This window comes from Tachypleus tridentatus, chromosome 1, assembly GCF_004210375.1.
Source record: "Tachypleus tridentatus isolate NWPU-2018 chromosome 1, ASM421037v1, whole genome shotgun sequence".
In the NCBI taxonomy this organism is placed as follows: Eukaryota; Metazoa; Arthropoda; class Merostomata; order Xiphosura; family Limulidae; genus Tachypleus; species Tachypleus tridentatus.
In genome coordinates, this window is record NC_134825.1 from 80,966,806 (window position 1) to 80,993,141 (window position 26,336).

At 31.1% G+C, this 26,336-nt stretch overlaps 1 protein-coding gene across 4 annotated transcripts; it reads right to left on the reverse strand.

Annotated features, from left to right (window-relative positions):
- Positions 1-67: 67 nt before the first annotated feature.
- Positions 68-25,832, reverse strand: LOC143253330 (programmed cell death protein 4-like). Of its 4 annotated transcripts, none has more exons than XM_076507047.1 (11): positions 25,705-25,832; positions 24,639-24,961; positions 19,118-19,215; positions 13,528-13,641; positions 11,916-12,137; positions 9,505-9,602; positions 8,274-8,388; positions 5,603-5,710; positions 4,540-4,650; positions 1,117-1,256; positions 68-797 (listed from the first exon to the last, which is right to left on the reverse strand). In XM_076507047.1, the coding sequence occupies exons 2-11, from the start codon at positions 24,934-24,936 to the stop codon at positions 740-742; spliced, it is 1,362 nt and encodes a 453-aa protein (XP_076363162.1). In that variant the 5' UTR covers positions 24,937-24,961; positions 25,705-25,832; the 3' UTR covers positions 68-739. The 4 variants fall into 4 exon arrangements, with proteins under 4 accessions (XP_076363162.1, XP_076363152.1, XP_076363170.1 ...); XM_076507037.1 differs by having other exon boundaries at positions 25,694-25,827; XM_076507055.1 differs by lacking the exon at positions 25,705-25,832 and adding an exon at positions 25,444-25,561.
- Positions 25,833-26,336: the final 504 nt, after the last annotated feature.

The window sequence follows — 26,336 nt, forward strand, 5'->3', positions numbered from 1 at the left end:
GAATTGTTAAGTGATGGAACTAGCTGCAGAATGATGTTTTTGATTGTATATAAACGACTAACAAACATTTCTGGAGTTAAAATTTTATTTCAACAAATTATTACAAAGACAAAAAACAAAAGCAGCACCCCAAGAAAAGAAAGCACAAATTTGTGTAGTTTAACCTAAATTTACACTGAAAAACAAATACTTGCTATTAACCTTACTAGTAAAAATATGAAAACCTTCCCCACTTCAATAAAAAGTGCATTCTTAATACACAAGTTTTCTAAAAGAAAAACCTTACAAAGCAAAAACATATTAAACTGGTCCACTTACCAATACAGTTATGTACAAAATGTTCACATTATCCGATATATTCCTTTTTTTTATTTGTGAAATAATGTTTACTATAAAGGCTAGTGATTCTCTTGACAAATTATGAAAATATTAAATAATGTACATATCTTTGTAATAGAAATGCCTACAACAAATTCGGTAAGAATATATTTATACATTTAAAATGTGCTTTATTTACTAGTATGGTACTATATGAAGTATTTTATTCCATTAGATCTTTTAAGATTTCATTTTGAGAAGTACTTCTAAAAATTAATATTTTCACTGACACTAATTTGTGATCATAAGTTATAATGGAAAATGCAGAAAACCAAAAGCAGTCCCCCATAATTATACACCGAGGAAATATATTTCTTCTTAATATACATCATCCAGTTCCAAATGTCAATTATTTATTACACTACACCGCTTCCTTCACACATCCACCATCACCATCGGAGACGAATCTTTTTCGGCCTCTGAAATACAGAAAATCTTTATTGAAAGACACTGAATGTCATGAAACTCTAATTAAACAGTTATATCAACAGATTTCACAATTCTTGTAGATTAAAAAATTTATTAAAACCTACACAACTATGCTCCTATTAACCTAAAAGTCCCATTTCAATTTTCATAATTGTACAGAAAAAACATTCAAAAGATAAAAAAAAAATTCTTATGGCCTATATTTTGATATAATTGCATTCTCCATAAAGTTTAATCTCTTTCTTACCTAAAATACCAGAAATATGTCTTGAAAAATAAATATTTTCAAAGTAAACATTCGAAGCTTACCTGCTAGGCAATTTTTTTATCAGCTCTTCATTGATGAAGTTTGCAGCATGACACTTGATGATGAAATTTTCTAAAATACTATAGGCAGCTGGAACATCAATGCATATGTCAGGCATCTCTTCATTCACTCTTTCAAAACCCTGGTCAAAAATGTTTTCATTCATTTTGTTTCATATTAATCATCAAATTACTGTTTAAAAAAAAACAAAAAACTCGGGTTTAACTGGGTCTACGTTTGAAGAAAAAGGAGGAAATTTTAGTCATTCTATTATTTTGTACGAGAAATTATAGGAAGACTAAACAACAAGTAGAAAAGTACTGTATTATTTTCAACAAAAAACATGAATCAATATTAAAAACCAAATTAATTCACAAAATCCACAGTGAAAAACAAAATAATCATGTTGAAATTATTTAAATAATCCCCGTCACACCAAATATGCTTACCCTTTCAGCAGTGTGGATGTTATAATGTGATAGTCAATCCACTATTCATTGGTTAAAGAGTAGCCCAAGAGATGGCAGTGGGTGGTTATGAGTAGCTACCTTCCCTCTAGTCTTACACTGCTAAATTAGGGACAACTAGCGCAGATAGCCCTCGTGTACCTTTGTGCAAAATTCAAAAAGAAACACAACAACTGCTCCTCTCTCCAGTGCCATATGTTAATGAGTTTATCAATACTAACTTATTGATCTAAACCAGTAGTAGATTGATGGGAGGGAGGAAGGGCAGATAGTGGGCCTGCCCAGGAGGCCCAAAAAGTGTAGGTTATGATACTGTATGGAAAGTGTTTTTATAAAAGAGGAAGGATTGTTAGAAAGGAATAAGTTTTTTAAAATTGTTTCTTTCAAACTGGGAGTGCTATTTGAAATTTTATTTCAAATAATGTTTCCAATAATGTAATTATTAATTCTACTTTAAAAACATAATTCTTACTCAAAATGTATATTTTTACAAAACACACACACACACCTCCCAGTGTTTCTTCCTTTATCTATCTAAGCATTGGTCTGATTTTGTTTTATGCCTCACTTAATTGCTCTTGGTGATATTTGTCTTGCAACACTCTACATCAGTGTGCTCTCTTATCCCTTTACTGTATATAAGCAACTCATTCAGATAATGTTATAATTTTTTTCAAAACTGACTCCATCACAGTCTCTTACACCAGCTCTTAGTGAGGAGGAAGGAGAGAAGGGTGTGAGGTGTGTATTATTGTAAATAGGTTTCAATTTAGTAAAAAACATATATACTTCCACTCCAATTTATAGCTACAATCTCGCATTGAGAAGGTAGAGTGGCTGGTGAGGGCATTATCAATACAGAGAGCATCTGCATAGACCACTGGCGTGTCAACAGATCCTTAGTTGAGGAAACCACAAGACAGCAAAACGAGTATGCTCCTCACCATCAACTTGATTCTTGTATTATGGGTGGAACTGTACAGAAGTGTTCATCACTATAGGCCAGCTCATACCAGATAGCCAAGGTTCTACTACTTCGGGTTAGAATTAACAGTTTTTGTCCCTATATTCCACATTGATGGCTGAAACAATTGGACTACAACATATGCATTCCGAGCCGGTGATCAAATGAATTGATGAAAATTATTTAACCTTTTTCCTGTTAAACAATGGCTTGAGCAGGAGAAAATAGTATGAGAGAGAATATGTGGACAAACAGCACGAATCACTTTAACTGATGACATTAGTAGAAGAGTCAGTCTTCAAAAGTATATCTGCAGGTAAAGGGAAGATATGGCATATAAGAGTCAGGTCATAAATAGTTGTTGAAAAATAGCTTGTAATATAACCTTAATATACCTTTTAGGTAACTGAAATGGCCAATTGGAACCAAAGACCCAAAGTCCCGGAAACCCAAATAATTAGTCACAATAGTCAACAACAATGATGAACAAGACCTCCTTAAACAGGGTGATTGTGGAAAATGCAAAAAAAAAATCCTCTGCCAGAAAGCCAGGTCAAAAACACTAATTAAGGTTGATGTTTCTGCTCAAAATAGGTTCAACCTACACTGAATACACTATTGCCAATATGTATGTCACTTATATTGATAAGTACTTATTTCAAACTAATCAAAAACTGAGACAGTACATGTTAATCTTGCAAATGAAATCCTGATGCCATGTAAAAGACAACATAACCATTATACCTGATGCTTGAGCATCTGGCACAGCTGGGTATACCACATCAGATCCACAGAGATAGCCTAAGAAAAAATGGAAGAGGTGAACATTCCTGATGCAGAAACTAGGATATAGCAGCCAGACTGATGCTATCAACATGACCTGACAATGGGTTGGAACAAATTATATTTAGTACTCTATGTAATATATAGAAATGGAGAGAAGGCTTAGAGTTGTAATTTCATCTTGTCCTGATGGAATGCATCTATTATCAAAACTCAAAGATAAGTTACTGGAGACCAGTAGTTCAGTGATTCAGTGAGAGATCTACCCACCTATCAGAGTTAGAAAATGGATCCAATCCAATAGAACCTAATGATGCAGTGTCTATTCTGTTGGGAGAATCTGTTTGGATTAAGACAACTGAACTGCTACCACAGGCAATACCAGTGGAACATGACGAGCTAGTAGGGTAATAAGACAGGAATGGTCCCAAGAAAGGGCCATTCACTGCATCCACCCTAAGGAATTAAAACCTGGACCCCAAACCCATCATCATCCCATTGCAAGGCTGAAAAGCCAACAGACTAAAAGAAGGTACATGATAAAAACGAATCGAAATTACCTCCAGAATGTCGAGGATCACCCTCTACTGAAGCCTGAGAGCTTCCCAAAGGACTGCCACAGATCTAAATATATGTCTCCATCTCACAATGAATAAGATCACTGACAGACTTGACCAAGGAGAGGTGAAGAGTATCATGAGACATACGTATTACCAAGGGCAATTGAGTGGGGTATAAAAGATTGGAGCAAGCAAGAAAAATTAATACCAATGCTGAAATGGGCAAAGGAAGAAATCCCTGGGGACTGGGTAACAGCTGTAAGTGGGAAATGAGGTATGTATGTTTTGGAAAAATAATTTCTTTTGAGTAAGATTTAGGTTCTTAAAATAAGATTAACAATTAAAAATGTATCTATATAAAAAGTGCAATTTCAATATAAATATACACATCTGTAGACCAATGTATATATTTAACTGTAAAATAGTTTGTCTTGTACAATAAAAATAATATGCATGGGTGGGGCCCCTACGTTATTCACCATAATGAGGCCCTAAGGTTTCTTAATCTACCACTGATCTGAGCAACTAAAAGAAATGATTTATTCTGCTTTACAGTATCTTGTGTTTATTTTTAGTACCTTTAATATTTTTTAATGTTGTGTATTTGTTTGATGTTTTAGATATACCTACTGAATAAATCTACTAACTTACTCGTTTCAGTTGATCTGGTGTTAATATTACACTTGCAGCCAAAGACTTGAGCAACTTGCATATCAAGTCCATAGCACGTTCTCCTGTGTCTTCAATTACCATTACTACAGCCTGGAAAAAAGTATTTTTTGTTACCCCATAAGACAATGTGCTTAAACTTAATGAAACTTCAACTACAATAAATCACGTTGTATGTAAAATACATGATCTCAACCCCAACTTTTTAAATACCATCTTAATTTTTTAGGCCAGTAGAAACTTGGTGCTAATTTGTCCATGACTATAACAATGAATGATTAAAAAATTCCTAACTCATATCAAAATGTATAACGGTTAACAAGTTTTTTAATAATATAAAGGGGGGCAAATGAAACTTCCCATTACTTCAATGATAAACTATTTTTCAGTTAACAGAAGCATCTTAATAGACACAACTTTTAATATTAAGCATAAAGAAATCCTTAATGAGTGGAATTAAGTCATTTATCAAAATAACCCATCAGTGGTAGCATGGTTCGTTTTGTTCAGTGTCAATCTGACTGAACCATACTTCTCAGGTAATTTAACCGAAGAAAACTATCTCAAGATAACACTTTATTGTTACCTACACTAGAATATATTTCACTTGCTATGCAGAAACTGCCAATGTTTGATTTTAACAACACATTACAACATGATTGTTCACAGCTTTTTAATTTTGCTTCTTTAGGGGAGTGGACTGGCAGAAAAGGCAAGACGAATAATCACTTGATGTCCTGACCTGTCATTTATGAATTTCACATGAGGTCATACAAGATTTGAAGGGTGACAGTAGGGCAATGTGATAAAATAACACCTATAACATCAAAAAGTGTTCTAAACAAGACTGAAGTATGGTCAGTTTGCTAGGACAATGAGATAATACTGCAACAAAAGTATGTCATATGACTTCTGTGGCCTACGTTGTACCCTGTATTAAAAAAGGTTGCTTAAAGGGAGGGGAGTACTTTAAAGAATCACAAACAAAAATGTTTTAATATAGTTAAGTACATAAGATTTACCCTAACTAGAAGAAATAATATACCTCGTAAACCAGTTCATGATGGAAGTGTGGAACTTCTAGCTCTTGAAGACATCTTGTAGCTTCATTAATATCTCCAGAAGATAGGTATTCCTGCAACAATAACTGCATCTACAAAGAAGGCAAACTGTAAGTTACTGGGAGAACTAAAAGCATTGGTTTAACATTTGTAACCTACCTCTGAATTATGAAAATATATGCTTTAGTGTACATATCAAAGTTTTACCCTCAAATTACCAACTTGTTTACATATATATTCTGCTGATGGGGTCCACAAATTGCAAAATATTAAGTAATCTTATGTTTGTTTTCTACTGTCAAGACACTCATGAGCAAGAAATTGCCCCAAAAAACTATGTGAAATCAACCACTTTCAAAATAAAACATAGTAATAATTACTGGGATATATATTACATTATTTTGTAATGGAGATAATGTATTATTCATGTCCAATGATATCCAGCACAAAAGCTAAAAGTTCTTGCAGTATTATGTTCAGGACTATTAAATGAAGAATAAAGTGCTTATGATCAGTAGAAGGGAACTCAAATGCAGCCTGAAGCTGAAAATTATCTACTAACCTGTTGACTGCCAAGTATTTCAGCTGCTACAATACAACTCTAATGCTTCTTCATTTTGTAATTTTTTTGTGATGCCATTTTGGATCAAAAGTGAAACAATTTGTAAATAGGTCAAATGCATGTATGGTGTTGACATCTAGCGTTGAAGATAGGTATTATTGAAAACGAATTAATTCGTCTGTGGCACTGTGTTACCCATCGGTTTGGATGAGTTATCTCGTCTACAGCACTGAACAGGCTAAAGATAGTGTTAGAATAACATACACTAGCTAGGCTTCTACTTCTGTATCATTTGGCTACTACTGATGCAAAGAAAATCAAACACATGGGAGAGATAAGGAGACAGAATCACAGTAATATCCCAGCAGAACAAAACAAGTTAGGTATCTCACAAGTTCACATGTTACATACTACAATCAATAGCTCTCATGTATTTCTAAACGACACCTATCAAATTCTTGTACTGCGTGCTTAAACAGGACACCTTCCAGAATATCATTAAAAAAAACACATACATGCTGGTCTGAAACTTATGAACAAAAGTTACAGTATGAGGCTTTTACTTTTGTAACATGATTGACATATATTTATGAATAAAGATAAGATCCTGCATTAATATGACCAACAACATGCAGAAACTGCATGAAAATTTAGGAGAATATTATATTAACTCAACAAAGATGTGCTCTATACAAGCTGAGAAAGTGTGAAATTCACAACTATTCCAATAATCAGACTCAATAATTTCCAACATTTGCAAATTAAAATACATTTTTTAAAATTAACAATGATACAATCACTGATTTTACTCACACTTTAAGACTGAAAAAAGTTATACATATATACTCATAGCAGTAAAAGAGCTGAGGACATTCATATTACTTCATAACCTGGCATACATCACAGATTTTAATGTTAAGTGTCAAAGAAAAGTTTTATTCAAGCATCTCACATAAAGTTGATAAGTACAAAAATACAATGAAGTTTTGAAACTAAATTGGAAAAAGAAATTTTCATAGTATTATGAACAGAATATTGTTTCAGTTCAGAATGTTAGGACCTGTACTAAAAAGTAATTATTATTATTATCTTTTCAGTAGTTAACTTTTCTTTTGTTAAATGGTTTGAAATTAGTGGTATTCTGCTGGTCAGAGCCTAATAAATTTAGCAATCTGAATTGTCCATATAGCTAGTATAAATTTCAATAGACCAGTCTTCCTGATGATAACAAATACAGTAAATGGTATGGAGATAATCATTGTATCTTTCTGTTGCTACTTTTTTCCCCTATGTCTCATATGAAATTTCATAAAAAATAATTTAACCAACTATTGAAAGCTTAAATGTCACCTTTCAATTATTAAAATTCCCTGCTTAGTTGTTTATCTTGTATTCTAATTCTTTCAACCTACAAACTTGTTAAGACTAATAACAGATATTATTTAAAAAAAATAATATATTTTTGAAAACTCTTCTCCTTCATTTAAACTTATATTTTGGTGTATTCAATGTAGTTATGTTATCATCACATACTTTTTCACATAAGAAACATGTCAGAAAGGCGTGTGTTGTCTAAGGCCTAATTTTATCTACCATTTTAAAGACTGAAATTTTATGGAAATACTTGTATATCTAAGAATAGTTCTGGAAAATCAGTGAGTTGGTCAGGTTTCAAGACATGTAATAATTCTCTCTTACAATTGTATTATTATGGTTGTTGAAAAAAATTCAATCTCTTTCACAATGTTATTTGGTAAAAATTAAAATAATGAGAAATAAATGTGGCAAGTGCTAAAATTGTCTTTTAGTCACAGTATCCAACAGTGCAGCAGTTCTACAATTAACTAGTTTCACTTAAGAAGATCGTTCCAATAACAGTTAACATTTTGTGATGGGCAAACAGCTTTTATACTCTACTAGCCCAATTGGTTTCCACAAAATAAATTATAAAAACAGTGCATTTCACATACACTTGATATTATATACCTCCTTCTCTAGGAAATAACAGAGCATTATGATATAAGTACTCTTTATTTAAAAATAAAAAAGCAAATACTTTCTAGTGTATAGTACACCAATTTGGAGAAACATACTTTGTTAATGAGGTACTTCACTGGCCTCATCCCTCCACCTTCTCCCCAAATGTTATCTAATCGTACAAGACCATGCTTCATACCTAGGAGAGTATCAGCATGCTCAAGAGCTGCCCTGAAATGTTTAATTTTACAGGTGTTTGTTACATAAAACGTTTAATAATACAAAAAATAAACCAAACTATTTGAAGTTGCTTACCTATCTGAAGAATTTTAAAGATTCTCAAGTAACTAGATTAATATGCCAAGTTACAACTGTTTACTGAAACATTTTAAAATATATTTTCAAACCTGGCTAAATCTTAATTTGATATTCATTAATACATTTTTTTTTACATTTTTACATTTCAAAACTGAGTGTTGAATTTTATAAGGCAGTGTGGTCAAATTTTATTTCTATTATTGGAAATTTACAGTGCTCAATATTTTTATCATAAGTTACCTGTAGCTGATATAACTGATATACAGAAAAAAAAAGGCCTCTCTAGAAAAACACGATTTGATAGACAGCCAAGCAACACAAATACATTTGCTAAACACTATTTGTTATGAGCTTAATATGTAAAGATATTTTACGATTTTTTTAAAAACAAGATATTAATAAGATGCCTGTAAAAGTGTAGAACAAGAACAATTTTAATATAAGACTTAAAACTGAGATCATAATATGAGTAAGTAACAATTTTGAATGATAACAGTTAGTATTATTACCATTACTTACAACAATCATAATAGTACATCACCTTAAAACTATACCACCTGTTCAAGACCTTTTCTTTACCACTTTAACAGCTAACTATTAGGTTGAGTAATATTTCGTGAGCATTTTTAAATAATTTCATTCAAGCATTACATGCAAGACTATACAATACTTCAATGCATGAACACATTACACCCAAAACATTTATTATGATACTTTATTTCATGTAAAACCTAGGTATATAGTATGCATTGTTTAAAACGAAATTGCACGAAATTAAATGCGAAAAGCAGATGATGTCGAAAATGCTTGATTTTGTCCACTTGACATTCCATTTAATGAGCTGAAAATGAAAGCAAAAATTAAAGACATATGAAAATCAAACACACCATCTATTAGAGCAAAAAATTATCTACCAAATGACATGAAATATTTTGTGAAAGCGTTTCATTTATGAATATATTTTGTTAACTTGAAAAAACACTCACGAATTATTCCTCAACCTAATATAATGGAATGTATGCTCAGTACCTGGAATGTTCATCTGTTAACTTGCCTCTGTATCTGTACACAAATTTTGGTGGAATGCAGTCATCAGCCACAGCACGTGCTATGAAATTTCCTAGCATCTAGAACAGCACAATAAAAACAAACAAATTAACATAGAATAATTAAGTTTGAGAAAGAACAATGAAAACTCACATTTTCATATTTCATTCAAACATGATTGGTCAATTTGATCAACCTTGTAACTACAAACACAAAAAAATCTAAATAAATCTAAACTACCTTTTTCTCTCTAGAATAACTTCAAATGGTAATACGAAATGGCATTCATATATCCAAAGTAATTTTAAGCTTGTAATATTACACAATTATTTGTAACTAAATTTTATTGCTTTATTGCCCCTTTGGTAGCCATTTGGACTGTGTCTAACTACTATAGTTATCCATGCACTTCACATTATGCTATCAAACTATATTACCCAAGACCTACTACAAGTTGCATGAATATGTACCTTGTGAAACATTATATTATTATTTTACCTAATCTTATCTTAACAAACCTAAAACAAAACCTATTTTTACATTTTAGTTACGTTTATAATAATAAATAAAGAATAAATATGAAAAACAAGAAATAAAGTACTTACCCAATTTCCTTTTTTCTTGCTGTTGATTGTTGATGACACTTAACCCTACTTTTTTTGCACTAATAGTATTAATGCACTAAATTTGTATTTAATTAAATAACACACCAAAGAACATAGACTAATAATGTGTAAAAAGTAGGCAATTTCTCCTAACCCTTAAAATTTTTTCTGGCTTTCTAATTATGCAAAAAAGAGTTATTACAAATTCATCCAAGCTATTTGTTAACTTTCCTGTGGGAAAGGAGCTTGTGCTCCAAGTTTTAAACACAAGATTATAGAATATGTCATGTGATAGATGAAAACATTAGCTTTCTATTGGTTACAGGTAATATATGATTAAATGTCAGAGAAAACTATTAACAAATCCTAAAAGAGAATATGTGACAGGTGGATGGGACGATAGGGGTGTTTTTTTTATAGCTCTGTAACCAAACAAAATTGAAGGCTTTAAAAACTATGACTTGTCTGAGCAGTAAATATTTTACAGTGAATAATTTAAACTTAATTTCATACTTTTTGGAGAGGTGTTGGATAAAACAGAGAATGTGGCTAGAGAAAATGTGTCATGTGTGACACCACGGGAATCAGGGATTTTTTAAATACTGCCTTGTAGAAATAGGATTTAAAACTTACACACTATTAAAATATGGATTATTAGCTAATATTTTATGTTATACTAATTGTTGTAGCATAAGCAAAAATTAGTTTAATAAAATGTTGAATGTAAGATGCTAAATCTTTGTGTCAGGTGCAGTAAAGGATAAATGTGGCAAACGGGTTGAACCTCAATTGCAAATTAATGGTTCTGATAAATCTCAGCAATGAATTGTTCAGAATTTTAAAATCCTCAAAAAACGGAGGAAAACAATTGACTCATCATCATGTGTTTGCACCGTACTTTTGTCTTATATAGTTTGATGTAAAATTGCATCACTGCTTACAAGTATTATAAACATTACTCAAGAGATATTCAAAATTCTAAAAACTAGCTCTTGGACTCCTACTTTGAAGATGAGGGTTACTATCACAAGCACTTTCTTAATTGTCAAGTTTTAACATTTTTCATTAGAATTTAAATATTTCAAGAAACTTCAGAGAAGACAAATCTTCCCAAAATCATGTATTATGGCAAAGGGTATAACTACACTTCTGCTATAAATACTGAAGTATTCTTAAACTTTGTTATAGATAACTTATCTCTCTAATTTTCTACTTCTTCTAATATACATTCAAAAGCAAATATTTATCAGGAAAGAGGTGAATATAGCTTTACAGTTGTCAGCTCAAGTGTTCAGTGTAAAAAGTAAAAAAAAAATTCATGTCTGTAACTCAAACCTACATTTTAATACACATTTAAACATTTATTTGGCATTTTTTAACATTCTTAGAAACTTTTCAGAAAACTTCTGAATTAGAGAGAAAAATCATTCTGTCTGTTACACTGAAAATAATAAAATAAAAACTTTACTACACTAAGTCTCAGCCAAAGCACTGTAATAGTTTTTTCTTATATTTTGTAAACTTCATTTGCATCAGAACATTTGCATACATTTTTTAGGACTAAAGCTGTCAGTAATATTTAAACAAAACTAGGAATATATACAAAAAGATATGTTCTTTTTTCTTTAAGCACAAAATTTTTCCATACACACAGTTGCTGTGATAGAAAAGGATTGTGTTCGACTAATAACTAGATCTCAAGTTCATTTAACCAAATTATTAGAGCAGGTCTTAACTCAAAAAAATATTAATTAATCAGCCATTTTATCAATTATTCTGACAACTTACTGTAGGAGCTTCAGGGATATCCAACACTAAATCACCTAGACAATTAATCAAATTGTCAAAACCCTGTTCAATATCTTCTTCGGTTAGAAGTCTTCCACAGAGATCTGATAACAGAACAGAGGTTATTTCCCTGTGAGAAGGTTTTCTTTCCATTGACAAGTTAACCATCATTTCAACCAATCTTGGTTGCAAATTCCCGATATCTAAATCTTCAAGAGTCATCTGAAATAATGCAGTCACAATTATAGTTCTCTTTATTTTCTTCTAATACGAACAATTAACTGTTACTATCAATTCAGTATTATTCATGGCATTCCAATTTTAAGCTTTATAGAATCAGTTCAATCATGAAATCCTGATTGAAATATATTACAATAATGTTCCCTCTAAGCTATACACATGCTACTGTTCAGCAACCTGGTAAGAACCATGTACAGAAAATGACAGGCCACTCATAAATTAGTCAGTTGATAAAAGTTTTGTATAGAAGATATAGGCCTCCAGTTTGAACAATATCATGTCCAATGTAAAAAAGAAGTACAGGTTCCAACAGCTGCTCTAAAAAGTGCTCTTGAACTTTTGAATAACTTTTGTAAATTACAGAAACCAAAACTATTTATAAAAAAAATAGAAGTGTGCTCAGAGAGTTCTTTTAGAAATAAAAATTAGAGGGATAAAAACTTCTGATATATTACCTGTGTTTTGTTCCCTGGTTCTGGTCATTTAAACAGAGAAGAGTTCTATATACTTAAATGTAATGGACTGATAATGTATACATTTGGATGGGAAACTTGAAATAAATATGTACAAGTTTATTTTTTATATCAGTACTACAAAATATAACAATGGGTTACAAAGCATAATAATAGTACCAAAATCTTATAAGTGTTGATTATGTACTAAAAATTTAAAGGCACAATATATTCCAAACTGAGAATCAAGAAAAGAACAGAGTTGCCTGTGTATGTGTGTGTGCACGTACATTAAAGAGAGAGAGATGAGAATAAGAACTGTATGTGGAAGTATGTATACTATGGGGAGATGTGGAGGAGGGGGTGGCATGAATTTAGCACCCAATCAAACAGAATGTGTACTACAAACCACAAAATTTGATATCCACAAATTTAAATACACTTAGAACATTTTATAAGAAATGCATTTTTTTAAGTAACTGATACTGTTAACATCCGAGATGAAAAATTGCAGTATAATATTTCAAAGTATATAAATTTATTTTTTATCAATGGTTTTCATGAAGAGAAAGAATTTGGTGCAAAAACTATTTGCATATTTTATTTTTTTAATTATAACTGGTAATCAATGTCTTGTGCATTAATCTATAATATTTTCACATAAACATATGCTTAAAATTAATACAAGATTTTTGTGCATAAGTTCAGAGTGACAATGTTCGATATCAGATAAAGAAATCCAGTGTCTTTAAAAATATTTATGTATATTATATAAATATGTACCTTTGTTGGAAATTTCAGAGCTCTTTATTCAATAGGCTAATAAAAATAAAACCAAAAAATAGAAATCATAATACACAAGCATCCATATTGAAGAAAGCAATTAATTTGTTATAAACTTCACTTGATCCAACACTTACAGCAACTTCATTTGTATCTCCATGTTCAAAGTATTCATGAAGCATGGAATCAAGAGTTCGTTCAAACTCCTCTTCCGTTAGTTCTGGTTTGATTGCTTCAAGCTTACAATTGTCCTATTATAGAAAATATATATATATATATATATATATATAAAATCAGGCTTACATATTAATTCCATTGACAAAAAACAAAATGTAGTTCATTTTCTCATGTCACCTTAGTGATAAAATGATAATTATAGTAAAATAGCTCCTTAAATAGCGAACAAGTTCAACTGAAAAATGCAAAAATGAAATTGAATTTTAAATAATTTTTTAATTTCCAAAAGACAAGTCAAAATCTGATTGATTCTAACATATTTGATTATATGATAAATAAGTAAATATGAACAACACTATTCCTAGTGTTAATTTTTCAAGGCCGAGTAGCAAACAGAATTAACTCTCACATATTTTATACAAAACTTGTGAAACCTGGAAGCCCACAGTTGAAGTTAACTTTTTCATAAAACTGTTTTGTCCTGACAGTTTTTGGTTTTTTTATGGAATATCAAATTTTCATTTTTCGCTCTTAAGGTCAAGAAACATGGTTGACGCATCCCATATTTTTACAACTTTGAATTAAAGTCACCTTGCCTTGTTTTTTACCTTAACTCTAAGCATTCCTGATCTGTGTATTCCACACAAACATAAATTACACCACTGAATTAAAAATAAACTTCAAGGTTAAAATGTAGGCTAAAACTACTTCCAGTTGAAAATATAATCACTTAGAGGTCACATCAAAGTGACAAAAGTTTAGCTTTAAAATATCTACTAAAAGAAAAATGTTTCTTCACAAAATCCACCAAAATCACAATCCTGATTTATTTTAAAGCATGCTTTACCATTTTATATATTATTTGAATTATGATGTTGTAATATGGTTATTGTAGATCAAAACTTCTGTTTGTGAGGAGGAAATTAACAAAAAGGCGTGTATGATGAAAATATAGTTTAAAAACAACAGTTAGATGATTTATAACTTTCATATGGTAAAAAGTTTTTCACTGTACACCAGTGATTGTAAACATAATGAAACAGCATGTGGTTTTCCAATTCAAAACAAGGATAAAATTTAGGTTTATAAAATAAAAAACGTTACAAAAATATTTTAAAAAATCTACAAATTTTAAAAATGAAGTAGGTATTTTGTTATAACAGTAATGAAAGAAGAATTAAAACCAATATCACATTTATCAAATGTAATCCCTACTTTGGCAGCTTTTTACATTTGTCTGCAGGTCAAAGTAAAGATCCCTACTTCATGTTGAAATTCATAATTTTCTAACTGTCCTGTGTGATTACTTTGTTATATTTGTACTAAGTACATACCTTACCTTCGGAAACTGTTGCATGTTTATTCATTAATGTGTAGTGCCATCCACTGGGTTGAAAAGATATTTAATTATGTGCATAATGTGTTAATTATTTATACTATACCTGTATTTGTGTGTTTATATATATATATATAGTTGTATAGTGCATACTGGATGGATTTACTTATTTTGATAACAGTTAAGAAAAGACAACCTTTACGCTCCATATAAATATAAAATATTTCTATTCAAACCAAACTTTCACCTTTGCGGCTTCTTCATAGTTAATGTACATAACTGTTTCATGTTAGAATCTTCTAATTTCATTAATGAACATTCTAACACCAAACAGTTATGTATATTAACCTTGAAGAAGCTCAAAAGCAAAACAATGGTTTAAACAAAACTATATTGTTTTATATTTATCTGTACTGTATTGTACTTAAAATAAGAAAGCCTTGCAAGACTGTAAAAAGATAAAAATTAATAATCAAAATTGCAACAAAGATAAGCATTTTAACTGTTTTTAAAAATATATCACAATAAGATTTTTTTGAATTTTCAAAGCTGTGATTCCATACAAATAAGAGGCAGAAAATTAATGAAAATGAAAAACATACAAAAAATGATAAAATAAACTACAGGACAGGAGAATAACACTAAACTAAAGATAAAGAAACATTAACTGCAGTATACTAGCCTTATGAAAAGACTGGAACAAAAAGACACTCAGAAACAAGGCATTTTTTCTTAAAATACCTTTTTTCCACAATACCCTTTAATTCAGGTAGAAGGGTTGATTTTAAGTTTTAATGAGGTATTCTAGAACCAGGAATAACAGGTGTTGGAATAAACATGTAGAAGGAATACTATGTACTGTCTTTATGGTAGAAGGGTTTTAAAGGAACAACTTAGTCAAATATTGTAAGTAGACATACAAGTACAGACACTACGAACTGTTTGCATTCTATCATTACATAAAGGCCTACTGTATACCTTTAATTTGTTCTTTTAACCAGTACTAAAAAGATATGATTTGGTAAGCTTAGTTTCTGCTGAGAGTGAACAGAATAACAGATTATATTTCTATATCATTCACAGATTCTTATTTTTCACTGAAATAACAAGTTTTAGTAAAGAAAAGAAACATTCACAGGTAAGAGTAATTATCTTGAGCAACCCTTAACAGAAAATGAGCCCAAAAAGCAGATACTGGGCAACACAAAAGGGTCATAAGAATCAAAGGATATGCAAAGTTTCAGTATTTAATTTTCACATTTAGCATTGCAGTTTACTTTTATAAGTAAAATACTTATGTCAAAAATTTATCACAAACACTGCAAGGAGAACCAAATATAGACCAAAAACAATATCTCAAGGATGGACCCAACAATGTATGAATAATGCAACTGGAACATTTAACTTGTATGACTTTTCTGTCTTCCAAAATCATACACAATCCCTCAAACCTAGGAAATGGTGAAAAATATGCATTGTCCAGAAATAGACAAGAAGTAACAAAAGGATAAATTCCATTTCACCTTGAGAATTACCAAAGGAATAAAACAGGATACAGAAACTGAAGAGAGAGGAATATGGTAAAGGAATACTAGTATAATTGAAAAAAGTATTTAAATTTGTTCACATACTGGCTAGCACAATGTGCCCTAAAGGGTACTGAAACAAGAAAGCCAAAAACATAGCAAAATAGCAAATTTTATAAGATGTAAACTCTGAATATATTCATTGTTGTTATATATTCTAAATTTTCAGCTTAATAAATTGACACCCACGTGGTAAAAAAAAAAAAAAAAGTCTTAAGTCAGGTAATTAAAAAACCTTAGAGCTAACTAGGATTTTGAGTGCCTGCCATCCTCCAGTTCTAGCATATTGAAATGGAGGAAACCAAATGGGAAAATAAAGTTCAAGTTAGTGGAAAAAGAAGCAGGAGGCTAATCATTGACAACTGATAAAGACCTCCAGCCCAAATAGGCAAAATTAATGAACAAGTGTGAAATTACTTATCACACAAAAATAATCATAAGGGCTTATTTTAATTTTAGGTGCCTTGGTTAAGAATACCAAGATTCTAACAAAATGGGTGAGAGGTTTTTGGAAGCAGTTCAAAATTGTATTCATTGTCAAACTGGTTGAGAAGCTTAGCAAAGAAAATGCTTGTTTGTTCGTTTCAGAATCTTAGTAAAGCTGTACAAAGGGTTATCTGTACACAGAGATCCTTAATTTTGAATTGATAGACTAGAGAAAACATTAGGATTTAACCACCACTCTCAGAGTGCACACTTGGCCCCAAAGTTTTGTACTAACATATCATAACCTAAGAACACTGATAGATTCAAGGTCTGAAAATACTAGTATCTGATTAAGATGCATCTGATGATGTTTTAAGTAGGGGAGTACTTGAGTACTGGTGATCACATCATAACTAGATTTCAAAAATTGCTGCAATTTAAGAGTTAGAATATTTTAGGACCAAATTTTCAGAAGGCCAGTCTTAAGACTATAATGCTTTGAGTTGGCTACGTTAAAGGAAAATGCAGAGGAAATGTGGGAAACTTTTATGTATAAAGCTAGAAAGTATCACAATTCATTTTTTGAAGCTAAAGAAATAAGATTTCAAACAATATTCAAAATGCATGAACACTCATTTCTCAGCAAACAAATGTTACCAAAATGAAATACCAAAGAAAGAATGTAAGCAAGAAACTCAATCTATAATCAATTTTCCACTTGTTTCAAAATCAAATGACAATAATCAAAATATTTATGTGACAACATCAAAACATTTTTTATCAATTTTATTCAACCTGTTATTATAACATTTAAATGTCATGCTTATATAACAGCACTTCCACTAACTTGTAAAACCACAAAAAATTCAGGACTTCCACATCATTAATTTGTAAACCTCACTCAAACTTGGAGGTCTCTGAACACAGTAATTTATGCTAAATATCACTGTGACCATGCAACAAATTACAATTTCCAAACAAAATAATTTAGACTAGACATTATTTACCATTTATCGTGTGTTGCTCAAGACATCTAAAAAATGTTACAAATGAAGCTAGAAAATCAACTTGGTTAACCAATTACCAACAAATATTTCTTACACTGATTAGTGTCATGCAGAACAAAAAGTGTTTCTGATTAGTCCAATTATCCAGTAATTAAAATTATAGTTTAATTACTGTTATACAATTAAATCAACTAATTAAAATGGTGTTTCTGATTACTGCTGCTTAAATTATCTTAATTATCCAATGATCAAAATACTGCCACTACACTTGTTAAACACAAAACTATACAATGGGCTGTCCATGCTTTACCTCCACTGGTAAGCTCAATTTCTAGGTTTTGTGATTATTTTTCTGGTCGGTGGTAGAGGTCAACTATACAAGATCACAATTTACTCCTGCGATCATTATTAGAAGCAATCTAAATTTTTAAGCCCATGTACAAATTTTACTTAAAACATTTAACAATTTTTTTACTATTGAAGCAGTAAAACAGGTCAGTCAGAAGCTGAACACAGCAATTTTTTTTAAACCTTAGAAAGATTCAACTGTTCACAGATTTATATACTTTTAATAATTTGATACACTCTTTCTAAGGCTAAAAATACATGGGCTTGTTTACACATGGTCTAACATTGAGCTGTAAGTGCACCACTTCTTAACCTTTACATGTAACTCAGTATCTACACATTTTATTAGTTTGCCCTATTGTTTATTCATTCATATTTATTTTATTTTATAAAAAATATTTAGCTCTATTGTGGGTTTAGAGAAAAGTATTAATTAAACTATGAAAATACCAAAGATGATAAAGTGATGATTACATCTGCCTTTGACTAACTAATCAAGGCATAAGTCAGACCTACATGACCAGATCAAAAATAATACACAATAGATTAAACAACTAATTAGCTTGTTAATTTTAAGCTGACATTCTTTAAATATGACATTAAATGTGTGTCTGTATAAACACTGCAGTGTGGATGCCTATGGTAATCTGTTCTGGACATAACAAATCAAAGAAAAGGCATCTTAGGGACTTCCACAATCAATTTTTAGTATCTAAAAAAATTCTAGCTGTTTAATTTGCTAGGATGTCCATTAATGAAAGAGTTGTATAATTGAATTACATTAAACACTTTTTTTTGCTTATTCTTCAATGTGATAAATATTTATTGCAGTAACAAAAGAGTCAACCTGGCTTTCAGAGTCATAGTTGGGATCATAAGCATCTTCTTCCTCAACAATGAGTTCACTGCCTGGTTTGCCCCAAGTGCCTTTACCCCCACCACCTCCTGGTAATGACAACAACAAAGTTTGTTTTTTACAACAATAAATTATCACTAAAAATACATTTTTATGTATAATTAGCATTAACCAAATAGTTTTTATTGTACTAAGTAAATAAAAATGTCATAAAAACACACACAGTTAGTAACTGTCTATCAAATAATTTGGAAGAATTTTTTCACCAGTTACAAAAATGATTACCCTCTAATAACTCAACATATACTATATGAAGAAAAACTATGAAAGAATTTAACCAACTTAAGCAATTATATTTGATTAGCTAAATCTATGATACATTATCAAACTTACCTTTCAATAGCACAGAGATAAATGGCACAAAGTTACTTGGCTCATTGCAGTGAACAATGAATATTAACAAAATGAAACAAATGGCTAGTCAATAATTTTAATAGAGAAAAAAAAATGTGGCCTCTGAAAGCAGCTAGTTCAAGCTTTCCAAAACTTGCACATTTTACCTCTTAACATTCAAGTTCCTCATACTTTCAAAAACCTGAATAACATACTCCTTTCTTATTGTACACTTAAGTAAAAACAAGTGCAATTTGTTAATTATTTTAAATTGTGTACCATTTTGACAACCTTCTCCGCATCATTTATAGTAAATCTTATACAAAATAAAAATATTGCTCCTCTTAGTACTTAGATCAGCATTCCCCAAATTGTACAGCACATCATCTAAGGGGCACAAGTTATTAGGAAAGTTAATAGTGCAAAATTAAGTACTTTAATAATGAAACTAATATGTAATTACTACAACACATATAGAACTTTCAATGCATGTTGTATATCACATCTTGTTACTTGACTCACTCTTTTACAAGAAAGCATATTTGTAAGAGAACATGGATGGCCAAAGTTTGAAAATGCTGCTTTAGATGGATTTCCTTACATAATAGACTAGTTACCATAACCAGTACACATGATCAAAAGCTTCAGTTTTTCAACAAGAAAAAGGTTTTTCTCTATTTTTACAACATTTTTAACTTCATGAAGGAAGGATTAACTTCCAAAAGTTAACAGTTTTCTTACGCTGAAAATGTATTTCTGATAGGTACTTACTCCCTCTAACACAAAGCTATTTCAATATCCTTTCTGCCATGTAAAAACTGCTATCACATTTTCATGCTAAGTGTGCAAGTCTATATGCTCCCATTTTTTAACATGTACATATATATCTAATATTGGTGACATATATGACTAATAATATATGACTATTATTGGTGGAGACCAATAATACTGTGCACTTATACTGGACAACTAGTTTTTCTGCTATCCCTGCTCAATCCTCACTTTTGGGAAATAGCAGGAACACTGGCACTAAGTATATATTAAAAATACATTTTCAGTGTAAGGAAAATTGATCTTCAAATATGCTCTTACCTCCTCTCAAACAAAACTAGAATCCCATATTGTGGAGATGCCAAATTAGGTGCTCCACATTGAAACCAAGAGGAACTTGAACCCTAAAAGAAGGTAGACCATTGCTTTCGATAAATGGATATGGAATAGGGTTTGATGGATTGGGAAAGGAAAGATGCAGCATGTGGATCACTCCCTGGGCTGAGGCAATGGACCTGACAAAAGCCATTCTTGAAGAGAGTGTGCAATGATGTATGGATGAACAATGTCTAATTGAGGTTGACAGGGTAAAAACCAAAACAGAAGTATGGGTAGGAGAGGCTGTACAAGTAAAAGTCAGAGAAGAGGAAACCATGGTTAAGCCAGCTAATAAGGGGCCACACGTAGGACTAGATACAGCAGTTTGGATTAAGAATAGAACACTGGAGAGAAGCCAAATAGGAAGGTTAGAAAAAATGTAATACCCCTCTAATTATGGCTAAATGTTTCCACTTCCAGAGGTAGCAGGTGTGAAATGATGGACCAAGAGAAAGGAAATTTGGAGTTCCTGTGAGTAGTGAAAGCATCAATATAAAAATGTTCAGAGCTGAGAACACACCCACCAAAGGACCTGTGAATTGAAAGACCACTCTGTAGAGAGAATCTTGTATGGGTCAAGATTCAGGGGTCCAGAAACATGAAAAGCTAAAACCACAACATGGTGACTTTAGGCCCAGAAAACGAGATCCGAGGTCTGAAAACATAGAGACCTAAATTTGGTACCTCTTGCTTAGTGATATAAGAAACCACTGTGAAGTTGTTGGGATGTACTATAACCACCACAGGAGAGGAAGGAAATGGGATAAAGCTCAACAAACCACCATAAGCCTGAGAATGTTGACACAGAAAGAAGACTCCTCAATCAACCAGAAATGGGAATATTCCAGTGTCAAGCTAAGCACCTTAACCCTCTAAAGATGTATCCTGAAACAGATGTAAACCTGGACGAAGTAGTAAACCCACCTGCAGCAATCTGGTTCCTGTCTAGCCACCAAGCCAGGAGAGCCTTGAAGAGGGAAGGAAAAGTAAAAGTGTGATTCTAGGAATCCAGGGAGAACTTCTTTTAATCAAGGAGCATCCACTAAAGGGAGTGCATATGAGCTTGACCTGCAGAAATGACAGTTTCAATGGAAGCCCACATCCCCTAAAAAGGATAGAATCTCTAATAATGTTAGAGGATAAAAAGTGAAAGCCTTGTGAACTGCTTGCTCCATATTCCAAAGACAAAGAGAAGATTGTTGGGCTTGACTAAGGTTGAAATTGAAGATAACACCCAAATGAACAAAGTATTGAGTCTGGGTAAGAACAAACTACTTCATCTCTATTAGGAATCCCACCTGTGCTCCTCCTATGTAGTTATAATTGCAAAGACCAATTGAACGAAGATGTTGGGCAAAAGTTCTTGCCACCCGACAAAACACATAAGGAGCAAAAGTTAATCCAAGTGGTAGGGCCCTAAACTGTAACACTACTTCTAGCTATAAATAACTGTTGATGAACCCCAATTGTAGAGTAAAAGGAAAAAATGGGATTATAGTATCAAGAATGTAGGAACTGTAACCAGAACAAAGCTTAGCCATATGAATGGGAAAGAAATTAACACATCAACAATGTAGCAATGCAAAAAATTAAGTCTCACACTAATGAAAATTAGAATTATAAAGCATATATTTAATAATGATGAATGAATATTACTCAATGATATGTAGAGTACAAATTATCTAAACATACCAGGCTGACAAAAGTACTTGTTAATACTGAAAGTACAAAACATTAAATTTACCTAGTTTATCAATTTATACTGCCTTTATACAAAAAGCAAGTTATTTTCAAACTTCCACATCCTAAATAAATCACTTTACACTTCACAACACTAATATTCATTATAGACCAGCCACAAAAACTCCACAGATCCTTCTTAACAAGAAACCACTGTTACGAGCATCAGCTTTTTCCATAACCTTGATATTATCTGTAAATTTAGAAACATTACTCTCCACAAGGCTATCGTATATAAATTAACTTCCAAAACAGAGAATGTCCTCACTAATCATATTTCCCCCACAGGAAAAATTCTAATTTATCATGACCATTCTATTTCTAACACTAAGCCACACTTCTATTCATTCTTAACTGTACACCAATTTGAATTCAACTTAGTAATCAAATTATTTTGATACATTATGACAGAGAATAAAGAGTAAGTATGTTTGGATTCTATGGAATAAGAAGTACAATTCTAGACAATAAACGTATATCACAAAATAACACCCTACAGACAATAACACATTATTTGGTTTTCTCAAGCTGCACAGCCACCCTCTACTTTCATAAAATCACTGATTCCCTCTTTAAACTCCTGTAAAGTGTTGATCTCCACTATTGTTTTCCATTAATCCCATAGCCTTTCATTATAAACAGAACTCTGAACTCTTCTGTTCCTATTACTCCTAATATTACATTATCTCTATGCTTACTTTTCTATCTACTATTTTTAAGCATGACTTATTTTTACAACCTTTTAACTTTTTGTATTTTGAACATCCTCTTTGCATAATTCTTATTCTTTAACTATTCTAATATTATTTCTATCATTTTGCTTATTACCAATTTTCCAAGCTACCTCACCACTATGCAAGTTTAAACTATCTTTAGTGAATACATCTACTGCCTATCTCTAAGCACACAATCCACACTTACTCTGATGATTAACCCACAAACTCAACCAGTTCACTTGTCACACAAGTATCACTAGGGCTTCTGATTTTGTTTTAGCTGATAAACATTTCCATTATAAAAAATAAAAATTAAATTAATGTTTTTCCAAAAAAAACACCACCAGAAATAATTAGTTAATTTACTTTAACACTCCCACTTTCATAAGTCACTGTGTTTGTGGTATTTAATCCTTTTCAGTTACATTACACTGTTTTAGAATATTATTATGAAGATAAAGGAACAGTTCATTCAATAATGGTAAATTCTCTTTTTATAATTTTATATAAAGTACTTACAGCATGAAACAACAAATTTACATGACTGAAGACTGCTTAAGGTTTAAAAGTATTTTGGTAAAATTTTGATATTTGCTCAAATTACAGTTTTTACTTTTTAATACACATATTACAGTGCTATTGAGTTGTAATATTTATAAACACGAGGTTCTTTTATTGTATTCACCAAATAAAATATCATCATCAAATCAAATAACTTAAAATTTACTGTTTAATGAACATGGTTGGTAACTGCAAGATATTTTGTTGGTACAAATGTTTATTGAATATTATTTTTACCCCATTCAAATAATATACGTAAATGAACCGGCTTACTGGCTACTTAAATATTCTAACTGCAATAGTGATATGTTCTAATTAAAAACATTGCTCTTTCAGTAATAGTAAATTACTGAATTACACAATTTAAACAATAGATAATAACTATATTTTTAAAGATAAAAGTATTTGATCAACACAGCAACCTAAACATGTGTACAGATAACTGAACAGGCCAAAATTATATTTTTCCCCCAATAAAAGTTCTTTTAAATTCTGAAAAAAAAAAGTGCTTTATATAATTTAGGTTATAACTATTAAAACAATAATAAAAAAGTTTTATCATTAATTTTTTAAAACTACAATTTAAGAAATCTAACATATTTTTAAAGATATATAAAGTGTGAAGAATTTAAGTCATTAAAGTAGATAGTCTGAGATTAAAGATGAATTGATATTTATATTAAATTAGATGGAAACACTTATTAAAAATGTTTTATATGCTCACTTTAAAAATTGGATTTTGAGGGGTGTTTGTTCAAAAGATTTTTCTACTAGTTGTTCATAATTGTTTATAGTTAAAATGAGAGTGAAATGAAAATGTAAAAAAAGAAAAAAAGAAAAGAGTATACCTGTATAAATAATGATTACAGATACAAAAACACAGTCACATAAACATAAAGAAGTCTGGTAAAAATTTAAATAAATTTGGCTTCTTTTTTAAATTTCAGCATTACCTTTTTTTGGCAAGCCTCTTCCATAACAGTTCCTTGATCGTCTACAATTTTTTGAAAGTTTCCCAAGAACTTTTTTCCCTTTTAGAACATGTTCTTCACCACTTCCTTCATGTTTACATTTCAATTTTGATTGACTCTTGACTTTTCGTTTCAAATTTTCTTCGTCCGAGTTAGAATGTTGCTTCTCAGACTCAAGTGAACCATTTTTATTGTCAAGTTCATCACTTCTATTACTTCCAACTGTATCTGTGCAGTCTTCTCCATCTCTCATACTCACAGCCATTTCTACATTTGCCATTCACAGATCTGTCACATCCAGTGATCTGTCAATATGATGTTAACTTTTAACTGTTCCAAGGTATTCCACAATAATTTGCCATGTATAATAATGCATAAAGGTTAAATCCTACAACTAAGTTTTAATTATTTTTAGCCTTAACTTAATCTATATTCCTATAACTTGTATTATTAAATGTAAGCACAAGCCAAAGTAATGTACAGAAATTCAAATACAAATAAGTTTACAGAAATTTTATTTTTAGTCCACACATGTAATTATATATTCTATCTCATGAATAATAATAAAATGGTGATACTATTACTATTAGTATTCAAATACTAAAATTAGAATATAACTTACATTAACTGCATTTACAATACTGCACTGTTTCACCACAAACTGGCTTAATATCTAAGTATCATTTACTACCAATAAAAAATAAACGCAAGCTTTGTTATTTAATCATTAATTAATGTTACGTTACTCAGACAAAAAAACTAAACACAATAAACGACTCTGACTAACATTCAATAACAGCTGATATCGCAACAACAACAGGCCTATGCAGTGCACAACAACTAAATATTAATTTTCTTTTAAATTTAAGTTTCCGCAACGTTAGTCATTAAAAGAGTTTCTTCAGTTCAATGAGCTAACTTAGGCTTAGAATTAACTTAATGTTCGCATATAAATTGTTTTTAACGTTGAGTGCACATAAGCCAATCTCTTTGATAATAAGAATATACGAAGATTTATTATTAATACATTCAGCTACCTTTTTCTTACTTTATCATGAATCTTTTTTACCAATACATATCAAATAACATTACAGGTTTACACGCTACAACTCATTGCGTTCCATCTTCTATAACCTATTTTCATTCAGCGCGCGGTGTGGTATAAACCAACACAAAACGCAATGTTTCGTAAAAAACAACCAGAAAGCATTAACACCAAACTTGTAAACTGAAATTAATTTCAAGTGTAAAACTGATGCTTCGTATCCTGTGACAAAATGAAATAATACGACTGGGTACGTCTATGTCATCTCCCACTCAAAAAAAGAACAAAGTATTAGTGTTTGTTTGCTTTTAATTTCACGCAAAGCTTCTCGAGGGATATCTGCGCCAGCCGTTCCTAATTTAGCAGTGTAAAACTTAAGAGAAGGCAGCTAGTCATCACTACCCACCGCCAACTCTTAAGCTACTCTTTCACCAACGAATACTGGGATTGAGCATCATATATATAACATCCCCGCGGCTTAAAGGGACGGTGTGACGGGAATTCGAACCCGCAACCCTCGGATAACGAGTCGAACATCTTAACCACCTGGCTATACTGGCCCTAATATTAGTGTTAAAAATTATTCCAATTAAAATGTTAAATGGTCTTAAATTTCAGGCTTTCAATTGAACATG

Excerpts from the sequence above, each read along its gene's own strand:
- LOC143253330 (XM_076507047.1), bottom strand. The coding sequence starts at position 24,936 with ATGGCAAATGTAGAAATGGCTGTGAGTATGAGAGATGGAGAAGACTGC. Across the intron at positions 8,389-9,504 it reads TTAACAGATGAACATTCCAG|GGCAGCTCTTGAGCATGCTG; the intron begins GTACTGAGCATA and ends TAAACATTTCAG. Across the intron at positions 798-1,116 it reads ATAAAAAAATTGCCTAGCAG|AGGCCGAAAAAGATTCGTCT; the intron begins GTAAGCTTCGAA and ends TCTGTATTTCAG.